Below are 20,585 nucleotides of genomic sequence, written 5' to 3' on the forward strand. Positions count from 1 at the left end.
TTAGATATGGTTAACTGTGGTTAACCATTACTATGGGTCTTTTTATGAGAACCCCTTGTAACAATCTAATTTTTATCAATAAATCAGTACTGTCACTTTTCATAAAAAATCCTTTCCAGCTCTCTAGATTGCCCTTCTTTATCAATTAATATTCCCAAAATAATTAACATTCCAAGATAAAATGATCTTTTAACTTTAACAAATTTTCACCAATATGAGACCATCTCTACCTTGCACCTGAAAATTTGGCCACCCATGTTCAAACTCTGAGAACTCTAGATGCCCCAGTTACAGGTTTCCAAATATAAATGATTTAGGTCTGTACATATTAAAGAATCTTCTTAATAGTATTGCATTATAATCAGATAGAAAACTCCTGGAAACCTCTTGAATCAAAGCAGAACGATTCATGTTCCAACCTCCATCAAATAAGTATAGGGCTGTCAACAGGTCGGGTCTGGGTCCAAACCAGCTGGAACCAGAACAAACCCAACATTAAGTGTTGAGGATCCGGACCCGATAGGTCTGTAATTTTTGGACCCGACCTGACCCAAACCGATTGGTTCTCGGGACAATCGGGTCTGACCTGACAGACCCGATTATAATAAGTAAAAATAAATATTTATGTTTAATATATATTATATTATATTTATTTATTTAATATATTATGCGTTATATATATTGGGTCGGGTCTGAATTGGTTTGGGACTAGGTGGAACCGGTTCCAAACCGATAGTCATCTGGACCCTATATCAGGACCCAGAACCGGCCCAATCAGCTCGGGTCCGTCGGGTCAGACCTGACCCATTGTCAGCCCTAAATAAGTATCTATCCGTCCTAAGGTGAGTTTATCCAAACTATGTGAAAACAGCTGCCCTCCAAACGAAGACTAATCAGTGCATTAACTCCCCAAAACTCCTCATAGACCCTTTAGACTCTCCCTTCTCTTCCTCGTTGATTTCATAAAGCCATCCTACAATGTCAAAATCCCCCTGCCTGCCCTTTCAAACACTGTGGTGATTGGTGAGTTCACATTTGATGTGAAAGTTACATTTCCATTCAAAATCCCCTCACTTTTTTTGCCCCTTTTTTCCCTAAGATTTCTTGCACAGAATTATCTCATTTTGTACAAAATGTTCCTTGGTGCTTTGTGCATGTACATATTTTGACCTACATCATGGTCATCATGCTTCTTGCATTATATGCTATTGTCTATTTAAATTCCTTGTATGCAGTTGCAATGGTTTCATCTTAGGTCCAAAAGAAATATTTTTGTTGACTTTTATACCACTGTGGTCAATAAAAGGGTGCCAATTGATTCTATTACTTCTATTGATGGATATAACCCTTTTTATTTGATATTGTTTCTTTGTTACTCCCAATTGGAGCCCAGATGCTTAAGGTGTTACATATTTAGGCACATGCACTCATTTTTAGCCAATTAAGCATTGTACTCTTGCTTAGTACATATTTGCTAAACAAATATTCAGCTTTTTGGGGTTTTGGTTTGAAATTGCACTGTCATTGTTCTTATATTTATCAATTTGATAATCTTGGCCTTCTGCTTGTGTTACCAAAGTTTAATACTAGCAATACTATTTATACAGCTCATAAAGCTAAATCTCCAGCCAGATGCAAAAGGCTCATATGTGGAAGTCTTAGAGAGGTATGTCAATCTGGGGCCTATTGTGGACTTCTGTGTGGTTGACCTTGAGAGGCAGGGCCAAGGTCAGGTTGTAACTTGCTCAGGAGCTTATAAAGATGGGTCCCTTCGCATAGTTCGAAATGGTATAGGGATAAATGAACAGGTAAGGTTATTTGCAATGGTTTCTTTCTTTCTTCTATGCATCCCTATATTTTTATACACACACACACACACATAGACACAGATAGATAGGTCTCTTTACAGTATATAATGTCTCAATGCAGGCATCTGTGGAACTTCAAGGCATCAAGGGAATGTGGTCTTTGCGATCATCTACTGATGATCCTTATGACACCTTCTTGGTAGTAAGCTTTATCAGTGAGACACGTATCTTGGCAATGAATCTTGAAGATGAATTGGAAGAAACTGAGATCGAGGGTTTCTGTTCACAAGTGCAGACTTTGTTTTGCCATGATGCTGTGTACAATCAACTTGTACAGGTTGATTTTCTTCTTGTTTTTCTTTTGATCCATTCTTTTATTTTTGTTTTGAATGTTGGTCTTTCTTTTTGTTTTGTTTGTTTGTTTGCTTTTTTTTTATTAATGAGATATGTATAGCAATGTACAAAAAGAAGAAATAAAGCCTCTTGGAAAAGCCTTCTGTCTATAACCAGAATAATAATCCTATTAAAACAAAGTTTCCTTTTAAAATTGCTGAATCTTTTCCCCATCAAAAAACTGCTAATATTTACACAACTTTGAACCATAGGCCCATCCATCCCTTTGATAATTCTATGTTGTATCTTCTTCTTTTATTCGGTAAGTAACGAAATTTATTAATATAAATAAAAAGTTTCACTCGATACAAGAATCCCTTCTACCAACTCCATTCAACAACCACAGAACATATATCAGCTACCAATCTCCTTGTGAGCCATACTTTCATTCAAGATACGTCTGTTTCTTTGGTTCTAAATACCCCAGAATTCACAGAAAACTGCAAAAGGAATGGCGCTTCATAACATTTTGGCCTTTCTTCCATCTGGAAGTGAAAATCACATAGGAAAGATCTCATAGGACAAGTTCTGTTGGAGCCTTGGATGCTTGAAGAATACATGCAATGGTCCACTATTTTGTCTTATTTGCATTCGTGTACTTAAAAATTTTTTGAAACTTCTATTTATTAATCATATATAATATATTAAAAAAATATAATTGTTATATTATTTAAAAAATATAATTTGTATTTATTTATTTATTTGTTGAAGGCAATCCGGGTCACTCTGGAGTCTGGAGTTGGGGTGATATGAGAAAAGGAAGGACATGTCTTTGCACTATTCTTGGGGCCAGTGGGAGTGGGGGACTCTACCAGGGCTGAATTGTTTGCAGTGTTACAAGGAGTTCAACTTACAAGGGAGCTGAATTTGGTTAACTTGTTGATTGAAGGTGATACTAAGTTGGTAGTGGGATAGCTAAAAGAACTGGAGTCTATAACTTGGTGTCACAGGAATGAAATGAAGGGATCTAATTGGCTAACAAGGAATATGGCATCGAGAATAGAGGGGGTGGGGACTGCCAATGCTTTTACTGATACTCAGCTAAGCAAGGGATGAATAGGGATCAATTGTATTGGGCTAAGTTGTAATTTGTAATTTTTATCTAATGTGATGGGATAGGTCGCATCTCGCACCTCTTTTAGGGTTGCTTGTAATTCTTTTACCTCTATTGATTATCTTTCTTGATTAATACATCAAAAAAATATATATAATTTGTTTACAGCATGCAGACACATGCATAGAGGCACACATACACCTAATAATTTTTTTTCTTACATATCATATAAGAATATAAGAACAAAGGTGATATGCACAGTTATTACATTTCATAATTGTTTTGGGGTTGTGCTTATAACCCATATTATGAAACTTTGGGAAATGGTGATTGATCAATGACTAAGACATGAAACTAGTTTGTTGGAAAACTATTTTGGATTAATGAGGTCAGCACTTATAATGGATATGGAATTAATCAGAGCAGAATGGCAAAGCAGGGTTCATGGAGCCAACTCCATATAGTTGGAATCAGGCTTGGATGATGAGGATGTATGAATTAACTAGACATTCACAGTGTATGTTGTTTGCTGATGATATAGTTTTGATTGGTTCATTGTAAGGCTAAATATGGTCTGAATGCAAATCTAGAAGATTGTAGAGGATGCTTTAGTACCAAAATCTTTCAAGTCAGACTAAAACATAATGCATGTATTGTAATTTTAGAGAAAATATTAGTAACAGTAGCAGCGCAATTAAAATTGGTGATCAGGAGATACCCCAAATTAACAACTTTTGGTACCATGGATCAATTATTCGTAACGAGGGAGAAATTGAAGAGAGAATTGGTTATTTATTAAAGGATTTAAAACTCTTTTTGAAAGAAAAATATTTTTGCTTACTTTCCAAAAGCATTTTCAATCCTTCAATAAAAATGGAGCCCTTCTAGAAAGCAAGGGTTCCATCCTCCATAATGAGTTTTCTTTTTAATTTTTTTAGTTAAGAAAAAAGAGTTGAGGTGTTCAAGGAAACAAATGGTAGGGTGGTTTAAGGTAATTTTAAAAATATAGGTCTAAGCTGAATGTGAATCAAATGTGATTTTTTGGTGTTCAATTTTAGAGAAATATAATGCTGTAAATCTGTAAGATCTCCTAGAAGAAAGCCCTAACATGCTGATACCTTTTATAGAGTTCTCTGTTTTAATGTAGTTTGTGTACATCATTGAGGTGACATTGCCAAGTCATACATTACACATATACATGTTCTTCCCTTTATCAATGAAAGCATGTTCTACTTGTTCAAAAAATAAGCAAACTCTGTGCAAGCAATAAGCTGATGTGCCTGCACAATGGCAGTTCAGTAATGCATTAATCCATAGTGGTTTATTTGTAAGCCTAGTAAATTATTGTAGCAGAGCATATGGAACTTGATGGAGTGGTATTAAAAGGATTTCTGTAACTGACCCCAGATAAATGGGACAAGTCTTGATTGATTTACCTGTGATCTGTGACATTATTGGCTGTAATAGTGTTGCTGAGCTTATGTCCTTGGAAGTTTTGTTGTATGTAATTCTTGTTAGATATAAATCAGTGGTTATCCTCTGTTTATCAGTAAATATGATCCATATCTTTGCACTGTTGTTTTTGTTGCAAATTGATTTAGCTTGAGATAATCTGGCTCTTAATAGTTGTGTAAAAATTAATCCTTGCAAAATAATCCCTCATCATGACAGGTCACTGCAAGCTCTGTACGATTGGTCAGTTCTACATCTCGAATGCTGCTTGATGAATGGAAAGCCCCTTCAGGATTTTCAGTTAATGTTGCTACAGCTAATGCAACTCAGGTTCTCTTCAAACTTTTTTGGTTGATAATGAGTATTGAAACATATGTCTGTCAAATGTCTTCACTTTGGGGGTTGCTGTGTCTGACACTATGTTTCAACATATGATACTTGCTTTTGTTTCAACATATGACACTATGTTTGTTTGAACATTTAAAGGCTTATGCATGGGTCTGTAAACGGATTGAGTTCAACATAATGCAAATCCAATCTGATTAATGAAAAGGTGAATCTGAACCCGATCTGAAATCTGATTGGATTTGAAAATCCTGGATCGGATTCAAATCCTATCAGAATTGGATCAGATTCGGATTTAATCGGACTCCACTTCATTTTAAAAAATAAAAATAAAAAGTTAATTACTTTTATAAATTATATATAATAAATAAATATAAATATAAACTGTTGAATTTATTATATATATAATTGGATAAGATGCAAATTTTAAAAATTTAAACGAATATCCAATTACATAAACAGATCATCCAAATGCAAGATAATCAGATTGGATATTGGATCAGATTTCGGACTTTTGGAGTCAGTTGACAGTGCTACCTGTGCATAACTATTCTGTTGTTTTTTTTCCTGGATTCCATACTGTACATGCACATACACCCACCTATTTGTATGAGCAATTTATAGACATCTCCATATATTATGTGGTCGAAAGATGATATCAATTACAAAATCATGATCAACCAGATATTACTTAGATCCTTGACCTTGACCTCATAGCCATTGGAAATTGGGATGTGGCAATGGGTTCTGTCTCTCCAATTGGTGTTGTTCCATCTTCAATTCATCTGAGTTGACCATTTATTGGACAGTATCGATCACTGGATTCATTTATTGATTGTGAGAGAAGATTGAACATTTCACTGTTTGTTTCATAATTTTTTTTAGTAGGGAACTCAAAGTTTTATTGATGACATAGTTGTCAAGGAGTTTAGGTGATTCTGGGGGACAGGCAGCACCCGGGTGATATGAATGTTGTAAAATGAAAAACTAAAATTTTCTTCTCTTTATTGAGAACAATCAATTTCCTCTCAAAACATGGAAAATCATTGCCTTAGGACAATAGTGTTTCTAATTTATTAATTTCAATGATTTTATAAACTATATTACTATAATAAGTATATAGTCAAGCAATTTTATATCAATTTAGCAACTATAAAAGGCTATAATTTATATGATAAAGGACTGTTGATTAATATAATTATACTTTACCTTTTCTCAAAAAAAATATATATATGATAAAATTTGAGAGTAAGCAAAAGGGGGAAAAACGAGGGTGAAACAGCTCTTATATTTAATGTAAGAGAGAGAGAGAGAGAGAGAGAGAGCACATAAAAAGGAAAAACACTCTTTATACTTCTTTCTCGCTTCTAAAACCCTTGGATCTTTTAAATTTCAACAGTAAAACTTTAAAACAAAGTATAAATTATATATTGTATATAACAAAATATACAAACACACGTATTAGTAAGATGAAACAATATGAATGATATTTTAGTAGGGCACCTGCCTAGTCATTTTTGTCACCTAGACAGGTGCCTTGTTGCTATAAGTCAAGGTGTTCAGGCTAGGCACCCAGCCATGGACGCCTACACAGCACCTTGACAACTATGTTTGATGTTTCTCTTTTATAGTTTATTTTGTATTAATTGATGGGGTATTATTTGAAATTTGGGTGATTTCTAACACACTGAAAATGTTAATTGAATTTTGGTTTTCTAATTTCCTACAGGTTTTACTGGCTACTGGAGGTGGTCATCTAGTTTACATAGAAATTGGTGTTGGTAAATTGACAGAAGTAAAGCACACACAGTTGGAATATGAAATATCTTGCCTTGACATAAACCCTGTTGGTGAAAACCCAAACCACAGTCATCTAGCTGCAGTTGGAATGTGGACTGATATCAGTGTTAGGATATATTCCCTTCCAGGTGTGGATCTCATCACAAAAGAGCATTTGGGAGGAGAGATTATTCCTCGTTCTGTCCTTTTATGTGCCTTTGAAGGGGTATGTTTGTATTTAACTTTGCTCTCTTTCCAAATTTTATGGAATTGGTTCTGTTAATGGATGTTATGATACAAGATGTGACAAGTGTTGGAAACTTGGAGTACATTATGGATGGTCTATCAAGGTGCATATCATTCATGGGGCACATGCAGTTATCTATGATCCCTACCAGAAAGGTCCTTTCTAGGAGATCTTACAAGCACAAAACCAGCCTGATTGAATGGTTGTTACCTTCTATTGAATTTCAACCCTTTATAGGGACGACAAATGCAAAACCTAGCGCTGTGTTTGGATTGGGGCAGAAACAGAAGTCTAGAACAAAAGAATTCCCACTTTCTATTACCTTTAGGAATCACTTTTCAGCTATAAAATATAGCCTGAGCAGAATTCTAAAAGCAGCAGGTTCTTTTGCCACATTCTCCTTTTTTGATAAATAACTTAAATTCATTTCATTAAATCATAAAATTAAAGTACAGTATAATGCAACAAGGGAGAGAAACAGGCTTTCTCTGCCCCTTCAGATTGTTAAAATTCCTCCGAAAACAAATTATTCCCGTTCACCCCTTGTTTATCCAGATTATCAGCCACAGCCCACAGCATTGCTGACCTTGGTACCCATTTCACCTGCACCTGCATTCCAGTAGTCCACCACTTGACTTCTTGATTTCATTCTTAAATGTCTATAGAGCTCTTTTGTTCTTTTAACCAGCCCACAAGCACCTTGGTATACCCTTCAGTTACTAACTTGTCCTCATTTTTCTTGCCTTTTGAACCCCTTGAATCAAAGTCAACCATTCTGCTCTTAGGGTGTCCCCAACCCCCATTGGTCCTGAGAACATATTCTTAATAATAAGGCTCTTTTCATGTTTAAGGCTCTCCCTGTTCCTGAGGGTCCTAGCTTTCCCATATTACTTCATCAAAGTTGAATTTGATGCATTTTTTTCTGGCAGAGTCCACATCTTGGACGTTATTTTAATTTTTGTGTCAACCACTTCCTTCCACCTCCTAAGTATATATCATAAGAAGATTAAGAGGAAAAAGGGGCATGTGCTTTTTATCCAATGTATAACTCTAATAGTGACACATTCTATGACAGCCTTCAAAGATCTTTCCCTCTTTAAAAATCCTAGCATTCCTTTCCTCCCATATGGTCCAAAACACTGCTGCTCTTGTTGCCCTGCACAACATCCTACCTCTCTTCTTTGGCCAACTGAAGATCAAAGGAAAGGAGGAGCATTGTTCCTTGGCTTTAAGCAGATAAGATTTTCATAGTTCTGGTTCAAAACCCAACGATTCCTAAAAGGGAGGACTCCTTTTCAATTTCTACTTCGCCATATCGGAAAACAGCCAAAGTTGATGAGTCAGATGAAATTAGTCGATTTGCAGTGCAAGAATTCTCATGGGCTAGATCAGAATGATTGATGGCCAAAACTTTCATGTGTCATTTGCACCACTTTAGTGTTTGTAAAGCATTTTTACAGTATCTGGTATAGATTCTCTGGTGTTTCCATCATTTTGTCCTCTAATATGTGTCTTTTCTTTTCCTCAGGTTTCTTACTTGTTATGTGCCCTTGGAGATGGACATCTGTTCAACTTTTTATTGAACATGACTACTGGTGAGTTAACAGACAGGAAAAAGGTTTCTCTTGGGACCCAGCCTATTACACTACGCACTTTCTCCTCCAAGAGTACCACCCATGTATTTGCTGCTTCAGATAGGCCAACTGTTATCTACAGTAGTAACAAGAAGTTACTCTACAGCAATGTAAATTTAAGAGAAGTTAGCCATATGTGTCCTTTCAACTCTGCTGCTTTCCCAGACAGGTATAGAAAATCTATTTGTGATTTCTATCTTACGTAAGGAAAATCTAAGATGAATTTTGGACCAAGTAGCTATGCATGTTAAATGAGCTAGTCACCACTCAGGAAGCTTTGTACAGGGATATTGATCTTCATATTCATTTTAACTTTTGATATCTCATTGGGAGAATGGTAGAATCAATCAGTTATATTTTGGTCATGGACCCCTTGTCATAACATTTTCATGTAATACTGTTTACTGCTATCTATTTATATGCATGTTATATGTGTTATATGTATTTGTATGAATTTATGATATAAGCTTGCTTCAAAAGAGACAGTTTTGTATTTATTAATATCATCATCATCATATCAGTGTCATATCAGTGTCATCTTTTAAGTTTATGGCTTAAAATTCTATCTCTTCTGAACTCCCTTTATCAGAGTGACACCTTTTGGCTGTTCCCAGCTCCTCCTTATTGGTAAGTACTCTTCAAATACTACATGCAAGCATGGGCTTCACATACAAAAAAAAAAGCAAAAAACCACTCAAGAAAGAGGATAAGAATTTGCACTGTAAAAAAAAAGATCCCTTCCCACCCCAGCTTTAGCTAAAGCATCACCAGAATGTTTAAGTTTCTAGGGATCCATCTGAAGCAGTATTGAATAGAGGCTGAAATGTCATGAATTTCTTGCAAGAAATGAAGAAGCCTCCTAGGGCCTGCAGTCTTTTTATCCCAACTGATAGTAATTCTGCAATCACCCTCAACTAAAAAGGGAGTCATCCTACAGGGATTTAGAAGGCTGGAGACCAACCAACAGAATTTGAGCTTGAACCTCTGCCTCTGGAGCATCTTGAGCGGATACAGAGCCACTAAAGACCCAAAAATGCTCCCATCAGATTTGTAACTCCAATCCAAGCCACCAAAGGAAGTTCCGGGGGTCTTCTTAAGCCAACATCAAACTTCAAAACGAAAGCACTTTCAGGTCTCAGAAATAAAGGAGAGGAAATCTCAGGGCAAGAAGCTGGAAAGAAATGAAGAATTGCCAACAGGTTTCTGTCCAAATCCCTGTAACGGATACCAGAGAAATCCTTGTCTGATAGCACCCAAGAAAAATTTGAGACGGCGTCCTTCTTAAACCATCTTCAAAAGAAACCTTTTCTTGAAAATTCTTTTATTTCTCCCTTCCCGTAAATTTCACATGATAATGTTGATAGCTGCATTCTAGAAGATCTTGTCCCTTTTTCCCAGCTTTCTGCCCCCATTGACTGATAAACTCACAAACTGAGTTAAGGGGAACCCAAAAGAAGTGACCTTCAAAAATCAGATTGAACAAGAATTGATATAAGCTACGAGACACATTGCAATTGATTGGAAGATGGTCTATAGATTCCCCATTCTCATAACACAAGCTACTAGACAACAATGCCTAATCCTTTTCTTCTCTAAGATAATCACAAGTGTTAAGCTGACCACAGGAAGCTCTCCATAGAAAGAAAGAGGATCTTGAGGGAGCCACGGATGTCTATATCTTTCTAATCGGGAAATAGGAGGAAGAGGACCCAGAGACCAGGTTATGGGAGGAGGATTTAGTGGAGAAAAAAAAAACATTGGGGGTGATGGACCAGATCAGATTGTCTGGAGTGGAAGAGGAGTGATAAACATTGGAAATCAAAGAAAGCAGGGAGGTTATCTCAGCCATTTCAGTGTTATCAAATATCCAAGATCTCAATGGAAATTAAAGTTATAATAAAGGCCCTGACTTTCATTAGAAATAATGGACACACTGAGGGGTGAAGGGCCCCACAGAGATCAATCCAAAATTTAATTTGATTTTCATTTTTGAGACAGAACCCAAGGAAGGAAAAGGGGAGAGTTTGGATAATACCTTTCCAGGGATTTGCAGCTAGGATCCTATTGAGAAATGAAAAGCTGCCCCTTCCAATGCTACTCCTCCCATATTTACTATGAATGATTGAGTCTCGCACTTTTAGGCAAGTGATCCCTTTTTCCTACCTCCTCCATTCCACAAAAGTCTCTCTGAAGCTTTTCAATCTGATTTCTAATTCTTTTGGCACTTTGGAAACCAATAAGTAGTAGCTAGAATGGTTTGGCAAGGAGGCTTTTCAATCTGATTTGTAATTCTTTTGGCACTTTGGAAACCAATAAGTAGTAGCTAGGATGGTTTCGCAAGGAGAACTTGATAAGAGTGAGTCTACTTCCTCTAGAAATATAGTATTTTATTCAAGCTTCCAAGTGCTTGTGCTTCTCAACTTTTGTAAAACTGGATCCCAAAATTCAACATTCTTAGGATTACCAACCAAAGGCATGCCGAGGTATTTAGGAGGCCAGTCTTTCAACCTACAGCCAACTGCATTACAGAAATTAATGAGCAACTGATAAGGCATATTAATACCAATAATACTGCTCTTTAGCCCTGTCACTACTTCAAAGAATTTCAACACTTTCTTCATGTTAAGTAGGCATCCAACTTATCTTCAAGAAAGAAAGTTGTGTCATCAGCATATTGAAGATGAGACACATGAATGTTCTCCTTACACTGAATTCTTTAACCAAGCCCAAAGCAACAACATTCGGAAGAAAGATATCAAGGATGTCAGCAATCAGGAGGAGGAGCAAGGAGGAGGAGGCATCCTTGACACAACCCTCTTGAGGCCTTGAAAAACCTTGGGGGGAACCATTAATGAGAACTGAGAACCAGGCCCCTTGGACACAATCCTTATCCATCTTATCTAAGCATCCCGAAAACCTTTCAACTCACAAACACCTCTAGTGCACTTGATCATCCCTCCCTGTTTTTGACTTCATTGAAATTAGTTATCTTTTCTCAAAAAAAAATATCCCTTCTTTCCTTTCTTCCATGTAACTAGGATACTCTCTACATCTACAGTTTGTCTTCTTTTTCTTGATAGATATTGTGAAATTTTATTAAAAATTAATAACAAGAGAATACAAGCATGCTAAGCAACCCAACTAGAGGCATGAGATGCAGCCTCACAAATACAGAGTTATAACTGAGCCCAATACAAATGATCCCTATTCATCCCTTGCTTAGCTAGTATATCTGCCATCTCATTTGGCAATCTCCTTTCCTATTGAATCTTCACGATCATATTGGCAGTAAGCCATTTGAATCTCTTGATAACCTCTCTATTCTATATGTCCAGATTACTAAGTTTGGGTCCTTTAGCCATCCAACTACTAGCTTATATATCCTTTCAACAATCAATTTGGTTGAAGTTCAAATCTCTTGTTAGTGTTAACTAAGCTATGCTACCTGTATTGAGACTTCTATGTTGAAGTTTCTTTTTACAAGAATGCTATACATCTTGTTGTCTTGGTCCTAACAGTAAAGTTCAATTTATATCAACAAAAAATAAACTTAGGCTGCATTTGGAATTGGTGTATACATCAATGACGTTTTACACCGATGACTTTTGAAAAGTGTGATGTGATCGGTGTAAAGTTTTACATCGATTTTATCTAGGGGTGCAGGTTGGCGGGTTGGACCAGGTTTAGGGTCAACCTGGGCCTGGCCCTAAAATTTGGGCTTAAGGCCCGAGCTTGGACCAAGCCCAAGGTCAAGCCCGATTTTCCCAACCTGAGCCCAGCTCACATTGTAATTTGATGAACTCGGGTTGGGCTCGGGCCTGGGCCCGGGCCGGGCTTGGGTTGGTCAATGAACCCACTCTAAAATTAAACATATATATGTATTTATGCAAATATGAATATATGTATGCAAAATATGTATGTAAATAGGTAAATATGTATACAAGCGTGTATATATATATACATATGTGTATAGTTGGGCCGAGCTCGGGCCCAGCCCGAAAAATATAAAAGCCCAATTTCTTGGGCCCAAGCCCAGTCCAATGACCGAAAATCCAAGCCCATGCTGTGTAAAATTTATCGGTGTAGTATTTACATCGATAATCGATGTAAAACTTTATGTTTGATGAGGTTTTACACCGAATCACGACGTAAAACTCCACTCCATCCAAACACATGCAAAACTGAATCGGAGTGGACTTTTACGTCGATCATGATTACATACTTCCAAACGCCGACAAAATCGAACCGGCATAAACTTTTACATCGTTCTTGATTTACACCAATTTCAAATTCAGCCTTAGTGTTAAAAATTTCATTGAAGTTTGCTGGACAGAAGTATAAAGAAAAATTACTTGGTTTGAAAAACTATTAGCAAAAGGAATAATGATGTTCCTTATTGTTTTGTCCACAGCCTTGCCATTGCAAAAGAAGGTGAGCTCACAATCGGTACCATTGACGACATCCAAAAGCTTCACATCCGCTCAGTTCCTCTTGGGGAGCATGCACGGCGTATCTGTCATCAAGAAAAGACTCGAACCTTTGCCATCTGTAGTTTGAAGTATGGTCAGTCAAGCACAGAGGAATCTGAAATGCACTTTGTTCGCTTGTTAGATGATCAGACATTGGAGTTCATATCAACCTATCCACTTGATACATTTGAGTATGGCTGTTCCATCCTCAGCTGTTCATTCGCAGATGATAGTAATGTGTATTATTGTGTTGGTACTGCATATGTTCTGCCTGAGGAAAATGAGCCAACCAAGGTAAGTTTGAATTTCTTGGTTTACTGTCTGAAGGTGGTTTTACAGTCTGAGTAGTATAGGTGAAACTTCCTGCAGGGGGAAGATATGTTATCTTCTCATCATCAAAAGCTTCCCATGTAATGTTATGTTCAAGCCTAGCAAAAGAAATATATATATATGCATGTATGTATATGTATCTTTTAAATAAACTCAATGAGATTGTAATCACCATTCAGATTTTCATATTTTTGTATTAATATCCAAAAGAGTAAGGAGATCGGGCTAGTAAATAAAGTTGATCTTCTCATCTAATGATCTATTTGGTAGGACATGTGAAATGGTAGGTACTAGGTGCAAATCAGGTTGCCCAATTTGGAGAACTTCAACTGCGTTGACCTAGGAATAGAGACATTCAAAATTTAGTAAATGCTCAACCTAAACTGATTCAAGTTAACCTTAGTAGGTATCATATCAACCATCCAACATAGGTTTCACTTCCTACATAATGGTTGTTTCCATGTAATGCATTTGGGATATTCCATCTACTTTTGACCCAACTGTAAACAGTCCCTTGTTTCCCAGAAGCTATTGTTACTGATCCTGATCATTGAACTACTGATCAGTAGACTCAATTATATCTTCCATGACCTGTTTCAACTACTGATAAAGGGAATAACTGTTGAGGTTCTTAGAAGGAGACTCTGAAACTGTAGTGAATTGGTTAAAAGAAGAAAACTCAGGATTGTGGAGCTACAGCAATGAAAAGAGGAAATACAACTGGTTGACAAAAGATATGGAAGTTCGATGCACTTGGATAAAGACAAATGCAAACTCTTTTGTAGATGGATTAGCTAGACAAGGGGTGAATAGGAGCTCTGTTTTTTGGGCTCAACTGTAATTTTTTTCTGTTTTTTTGGCTTTAGTGACATTTGTAGGGAGTTAAGTTATTTTAGCTCCCATTGGATGTTTTCTCAACAATTAATCAATTAATGAAATCTCTGTTATTTATCAAAAAAAAAAAAACTGTTGAGGTTAAATGGCTGAGGTCACCAATCATTAAGATCTTCAAGAGAGTATACAGCTTTCTTCCATCACACTTTAAATTGTAAATTTTGATAATTTGGGAAATCAAAGTAAAATATAGAAATCTATGAAGAAATAAGCTGTGCATGGAATGCAATCACTTATAATATATGTTACTTAATCGGTGGAAGCCTGAATTGTAGCCATCTTTAGTTACATCAAGTCATCAACCATATAGAAATTTCAAATAGTAGAGGCCTTTAAATATCTTGGAAGTAGAAGGAGCAGTCTTGTCAAACCTGGCAGAAATAGCAGAGGCCTTAGTAAATCATTTCAAATCTATATTTAGAAGGCCTTTGAATGAGAGGGTGTGGTTGGAGGGTTTGGATTGGCCGACTCTAAGTGTAGAGAACAGAGAGTAGTTGGAAAAGAGGTTTGATCCGAAAGAGATAAAGGGAGCAGTATTCTCAATGGATAGGACAAAAGCTCCAGGCCCAGATGGCTTTACAATGGCTTTTATTAGGATTGCTGGGATATCGTGGAGAAGGATCTTAGGTTAGTATTCGAGGAGTTTCATAGTAGGGGAATAATTAATCTAGGCCTGAACTCAACTTTCATTGCTTTGGCCCCAAAGAAGAAAGAGGCATCACAACCTAAGGATTTCAGACCTATCAGTTTGGTGAATAGCTTGTATAAAATAATTGAAAAAGTGTTGTTTCTCAGGATAAAGAAGGTCCTTCCCTCTATTATTGCTCCCAACCAAGGAGCTTTTGTGGAGGGAAGACAGATCACTGATCAGATCCTCATTGCAAATGAGAGTTTGGAGAGCTTTAGGAAATTTAAGAAGAAGGGAGTGGTTTGCAAATTGGATTTGGAGAAGGCTTATGACCTAGTGGATTGGTCTTTTTTAGTGGAGGTGTTGAGAAGCTTTGGCTTTGGAGAAAGGTGGTGTAAATGGATTTGGGGTTGAATTAGGACTTGTCACTATTCTATCTTGGTGAATGGAACGGTGGTTGAATTCTTTCCTGCTTTGAGAGGTATAAGGCAAGGAGACCCATTCTCCCCCTTTCTTTTTACCCTGATTGCTGATGTATTTGGGAGATTGATACATAGAGTAAACTTGAGGAATCTAATAAAAGGGTGGCAGGTTGGAAGGGAGGAGGTATCACTGACACATCTCCAGTTTACAAATGACACAATTTTGTTTTGTGAGGGTGGGAATATAAGCTGGATCTGGAATTTAAAATTAGCAATACAACTCTTTGAGTAGATGTCTAACCTCAAGGTGAACTTTGATAAGAGTTGTGTGGTGGGGGCGAATGTGGAGGAGAGGGAGTTAAGGAATTATGTAGGTGTGCTAGGTTGTGCAATATCAAATTGACCTTTGACGTACTTGGGCCTCCCATTAGGAGATAATCCTAAGAACGAAAGCTTTTGGACTCTAGTAGTGGAGAGATTTGAGAAGAGGCTTGCGTCTTGGAAGAGAAATTATCTTTCCTTAGGTGGGAGAGTCACTCTGGTTAGGTCTACCCTAGCTAACCTACCTGTTTACTATTTGTCAGTGTTTAAGATCCCCACTAAGGTCTCCAACTAATTAGAAAAATTAATGAGGAATGTTTTGTGAGAGCCTGGAGAGGAGAAGGGAGTTCATAGGGTGAGATGGGAGGTGGTAATTAGATGTAAAAATCTTGGAGGCCTTGGGATTGGAAACATCAAGAAAAGGAATATGGCATTGTTGGGAAAATGGGTGTGGAGGTTTATAGCGGAAAAGGAAAAATTGTGGACAAAGATCATGGCTAGCATACATGGGCTAGAAGACAACGACTGGGATTCTAGAATTGTGGCAAGGGCTATAGCTGCTTCTCTGTGGAAATCCATCCATGATCTTCTTCCAGCTTTCTCCCCTTGGATCAGGTACGGTGTCAACTCTAGTAATTGTATAAAATTTTGGGAACATCTTTGGGTTGGGGTTTCACCTTTGAAGGACCAGTTTCCTTCCCTGTATGCTCTGTTAGATTTGAAAAATGAACCTATCTCTTCTTTTTTAGGTCCTTCAGACTCCACTTTAGGTTTTGGGTGGAACCTTGGCCTGCGAAGGGCAATTAGGGATACAAACTTGGACAGCTTCTTACCTTTGTTAGCCATCATCGAGAATTTTTTCCTAGATCCTAATAGGGAAGACACCAAAAATTGGACCCCTTCCACCTCAGGAACCTTCTCTTGTGCTTCGTTTTTTGTAACCTTAACTCAACCATTGGTCCCTCCTGGTTTATCCTTCCCGGCTAAGGAAATTTGGAGCAAGCCCATTCCTCCTCGGGTTGGTTTTTTTTGTTGGGAAATTTTCCTGGAAAGAGTAAATACAAATGATCTACTTTAGAAAAAGAGACCCAATTATTGTTTACTTCCTAATAGATGTTCTCTTTGTAAAGACGATGGTGAATCCGGTTACCACCTTATGGTTTCTTGTAAGGTTATTCAAACTGTTTGGGAGTGGGTATTTTCCTGCTTTGGGTGTTCTTGGAACCCTCCTGAAAGTGTCCAAGGTTTGTTCTCCTCTTCGTTTTTTAGATGGCCTAAGAAGCGAGGGAAGATGATGTGGAGGTGTATTAGGGCAGCCGTGTGTTGGTCTCTGTGGGAGGAAAGAAATTCTCAAATTTTTTCAGATAAAGAAAGATCCCTGAAAGACCTATTAGACCTAATACTTTCAAGGGCTGCCCACTGGCTAAAAACTACGGAACTGTTTTCAGACTTTCCTATAGCTGACCTGTCAAGAAACTGGAAAGAGATAGCAACTCTACTTTGTGTAAGAGGACTCTTGGTCCCTCGTGGCCCCCTCCTCCCTCTGGATTTATAAAATTGAACTTTGATGGCAGTAGCCTAAGGAATCCAGGACCCTCTGGGATTGGGGGTGTTTTCAGGAATGAAGAAGGGGTTGTTATGGCCTTGTTCTCAGGCCCCATTGGAGAAGGAGACTCTCTTACGGTTGAGATCCTTGCAGCTATGGAAGGAGTTCAAAGAGCAAGGGAACTAAATATCAGTTGGCTGATATTGGAAGGCGACTCAAAGGTGGTGATTAGCTGGTTGAAGAAAGAGGACAGTGGTTTGTGGAGTTACAATAATGAAAAGAAAAATTCTTATGGCTGTGTAGGGGCATTGAGATGCAATACAGCTGGGTGAAGAGGACCGCTAATTCTTTTGCAGATGAGTTGGCTAAGCAAAGGGTGAATAGGGAGTCTATCTTTTGGGCTAATTTTCAATGTCCTTTCATTGTAATGTGCTGATGGGCTCCCCCTTATTGTATCTAAAGCTTCATAAATTTCTGTTATTGATCAATATATATATATAGAAATTTGTTGGTTGTCAGTACTTAAATGCTTTAATCTACCAAATTATAAAATAATGATATTTTCAACAAATTTTCTGGAGGGTAAGGTTTTATGCTTGATCAAGATAAAAGGTTTTCCGTACTAAATGATTATTATATTCATACTATTTTAGATTATCTGATAACTAATTTGTTCAAGTTCTAGAATTGAATTCAGATACCATTCTATCTCCTTTTTTCATTCTTCTCTGTCTTGGTAAATGATCCCCAACAATTGTAGGGGCGAATACTGGTGTTCATAGTTGAGGATGGGAAGTTACAGTTAATTGCAGAGAAGGAAACTAAGGGTGCAGTTTACTCTTTGAATGCCTTCAATGGGAAGCTTCTTGCTGCTATAAATCAAAAGATTCAATTGTACAAGTGGATGTTACGGGATGATGGATCACATGAGTTGCAGTCTGAATGTGGACACCATGGTCATATACTTGCATTGTATGTCCAAACTCGTGGAGATTTCGTTGTTGTTGGTGATCTAATGAAATCAATCTCATTATTAATATACAAGGTACACTGAGGCTTCTAGATACATAAAAACTGCTATTTGATATTATCATGATGTCAGAAAGATTGTTATTAGCCTTATTTAGATGATGCACATATGTTCAACTTATCATTGATTTGAATGGTCTTCTCCATTTTCTTAAAGGTCTTAGGAGTGCAGCCAGTAAATCCAGCTGACTTGGCTGATCTGTAGGTTAGGGTATCATTGATTCAAATGATTGACCCATTCAACCTCTTTCTGTGGTTAGACAACTGGCCTTGTTTCCCCTCCCCTTCCCCCTGGTGGGCATGCATGCAACATGTTTGTGCTAGTGGTGCAGACAGCACTGGAGGATTTATTATATCTTTGGCCCAATCATTTACATTTTGCTGTAATTGAAAGATATGCTTTACTTTCTTCTTTGCATTTCTTCCTCTAAAGTGTGATTGGTACATTTTTATCTAGCATGAGGAGGGTGCAATCGAGGAAAGAGCCCGTGACTACAATGCTAACTGGATGTCAGCTGTTGAGATTCTTGATGATGACATTTACCTTGGTTCTGAGAACAACTTCAATCTCTTCACTGTCAGGAAAAACAGTGAGGGTGCAACTGATGAAGAGAGGGGCCGCCTTGAGGTCGTTGGAGAATACCATCTTGGTGAGTTTGTTAACCGGTTCCGACATGGCTCCCTGGTTATGCGACTGCCAGATTCTGATGTTGGTCAGATTCCAACGGTAATCTTTGGCACTGTTAATGGTGTGATTGGTGTCATTGCCTCACTTCCACATGACCAGTACATCTTCTTGGAGAAGCTCCAGTCAAACCTAGTGAAGGTCATAAAGGGTGTAGGAGGGCTCAGCCATGAGCAGTGGAGGTCATTCAACAATGAGAAGAGGACAGCAGATGCTAAGAATTTCTTGGACGGAGATTTAATAGAATCGTTCCTTGATCTTAGCCGGACTCGAATGGAAGAAATTTCAAAGGCAATGTGTGTTTCAGTGGAAGAGCTCTGCAAGAGAGTAGAAGAGTTGACAAGGCTGCATTGATGCTGTGGCAGTGGACGAATGCTTCCAGGAGACTTGGGTTCTTGCTACTTTTTCTGTTTTAGCTAACGTTGATCTATTTTTATTTTCTTTTTCCTTTTGTAAAAGTTTCCAGTATGTGATTGTCCAGTGTCAATCGAGGATACTTCCTAATACAAAGGTAGAGTTGCAATCGAGGATGAACTTTTTCAGAAATGCGATTGTCCAGTGTCAAAAGGGGATGTTTGTGAATCCATTTAGTTGAATTGTAGAGATTCTTCGGATTTTCTTGTACAGATTATTCAACGGTATTATCATAAAGAAAATGCCATTTATGAAAGTAGAACCATTATTGGCTCACCTCCGGTATCTGAATTGCAAATGCTGCTGTATTTGGACTGGACAAAAGTAAAAAAATAGCCATCCAATTTGATGGTTCATCCCTGGGGATTGATATCATATCAGGAATCGGCATCCTGTATCCAAGTTCACGTTCTTGGTTCTTTAGGCTGTGTTTGGTTTGAAGGAAAAAGTAGGGAAAGGTAGGGAAAGATAGCATGTCAAAAATTAAGCATTGCATAGTATAATTTAAGGATTACTGGGTATCAAATTGGATATCTTAAATGGATATGGATATAAGTATGCTTTAAAATGTATGTATATGGCTGAAAAATATGAAAACGTTTAGATACGTATGGATATGGATGAAAAATTTGGATCGGCCAGAGGCAGGTCACAGTCCAACTAGTTCAACTGGTCGGTCTAGTCTGGTTTTCATAACATTGAACATGAGACTTAAGATGGCTTAATGGTTTATGGGCAGATTTAAAGTTAAGGTGTGTTGTGTATTAGGCAGTCTAGGCTCAAATCATTGGCCTGATACACAATTGATATGATACATTTTTAGTCGTAATGTATCTCATATCGGGTGTGGTTAATACAAGGTTCAATGTATTGACACGTATCAGATTATATCGGGAGCTTCCTGTTACATCCTTACAGAGTGTGTATCGGGGTTTCGACTAGTTTAGGGGGTGGATGGACCTTAAACCGATCTCTCTGAACCAAATTAAGAAAAACAAAAACAAAAACAAAAAAAAAAGTTATTAATACTGCCTGATATGCGATGTTTTGAACCTTGGGTCAATATCAATATGATATGTCCCGTATCAATATTTCAATCCTTGGTATAGTTACAATTTTGTTTCATAGTTTTTAA

At 37.5% G+C, this 20,585-nt stretch overlaps 1 protein-coding gene across 4 annotated transcripts in view; it reads left to right on the plus strand.

Moving 5' to 3' along the window:
* Positions 1-19,706, plus strand: part of LOC148845431 (DNA damage-binding protein 1-like) — a 68,983-nt gene extending 49,277 nt beyond the window's left edge. For 3 of the 4 annotated variants that reach the window (XM_088954459.1, XM_088954460.1, XM_088954462.1), the window contains 8 exons: positions 1,608-1,808; positions 1,930-2,145; positions 4,927-5,037; positions 6,782-7,057; positions 8,607-8,881; positions 13,124-13,475; positions 18,083-18,367; positions 18,809-19,706. In XM_088954459.1, the coding sequence (XP_088810585.1) occupies positions 1,608-1,808; positions 1,930-2,145; positions 4,927-5,037; positions 6,782-7,057; positions 8,607-8,881; positions 13,124-13,475; positions 18,083-18,367; positions 18,809-19,390 (2,298 nt within the window). In that variant the 3' untranslated portion in view covers positions 19,391-19,706. The remainder of the gene's footprint in view (positions 1-1,607; positions 1,809-1,929; positions 2,146-4,926; positions 5,038-6,781; positions 7,058-8,606; positions 8,882-13,123; positions 13,476-18,082; positions 18,368-18,808) is intronic. The other variant, XM_088954461.1, reaches the window with a different exon arrangement.
* The last annotated feature ends 879 nt before the right edge of the window (positions 19,707-20,585 follow it).

The sequence above is a fragment of the Nelumbo lutea genome, chromosome 7 (genome assembly GCF_056320005.1).
Source record: "Nelumbo lutea isolate HS-2025 chromosome 7, American lotus-T2T, whole genome shotgun sequence".
Lineage (NCBI taxonomy): Eukaryota > Viridiplantae > Streptophyta > Magnoliopsida > Proteales > Nelumbonaceae > Nelumbo > Nelumbo lutea.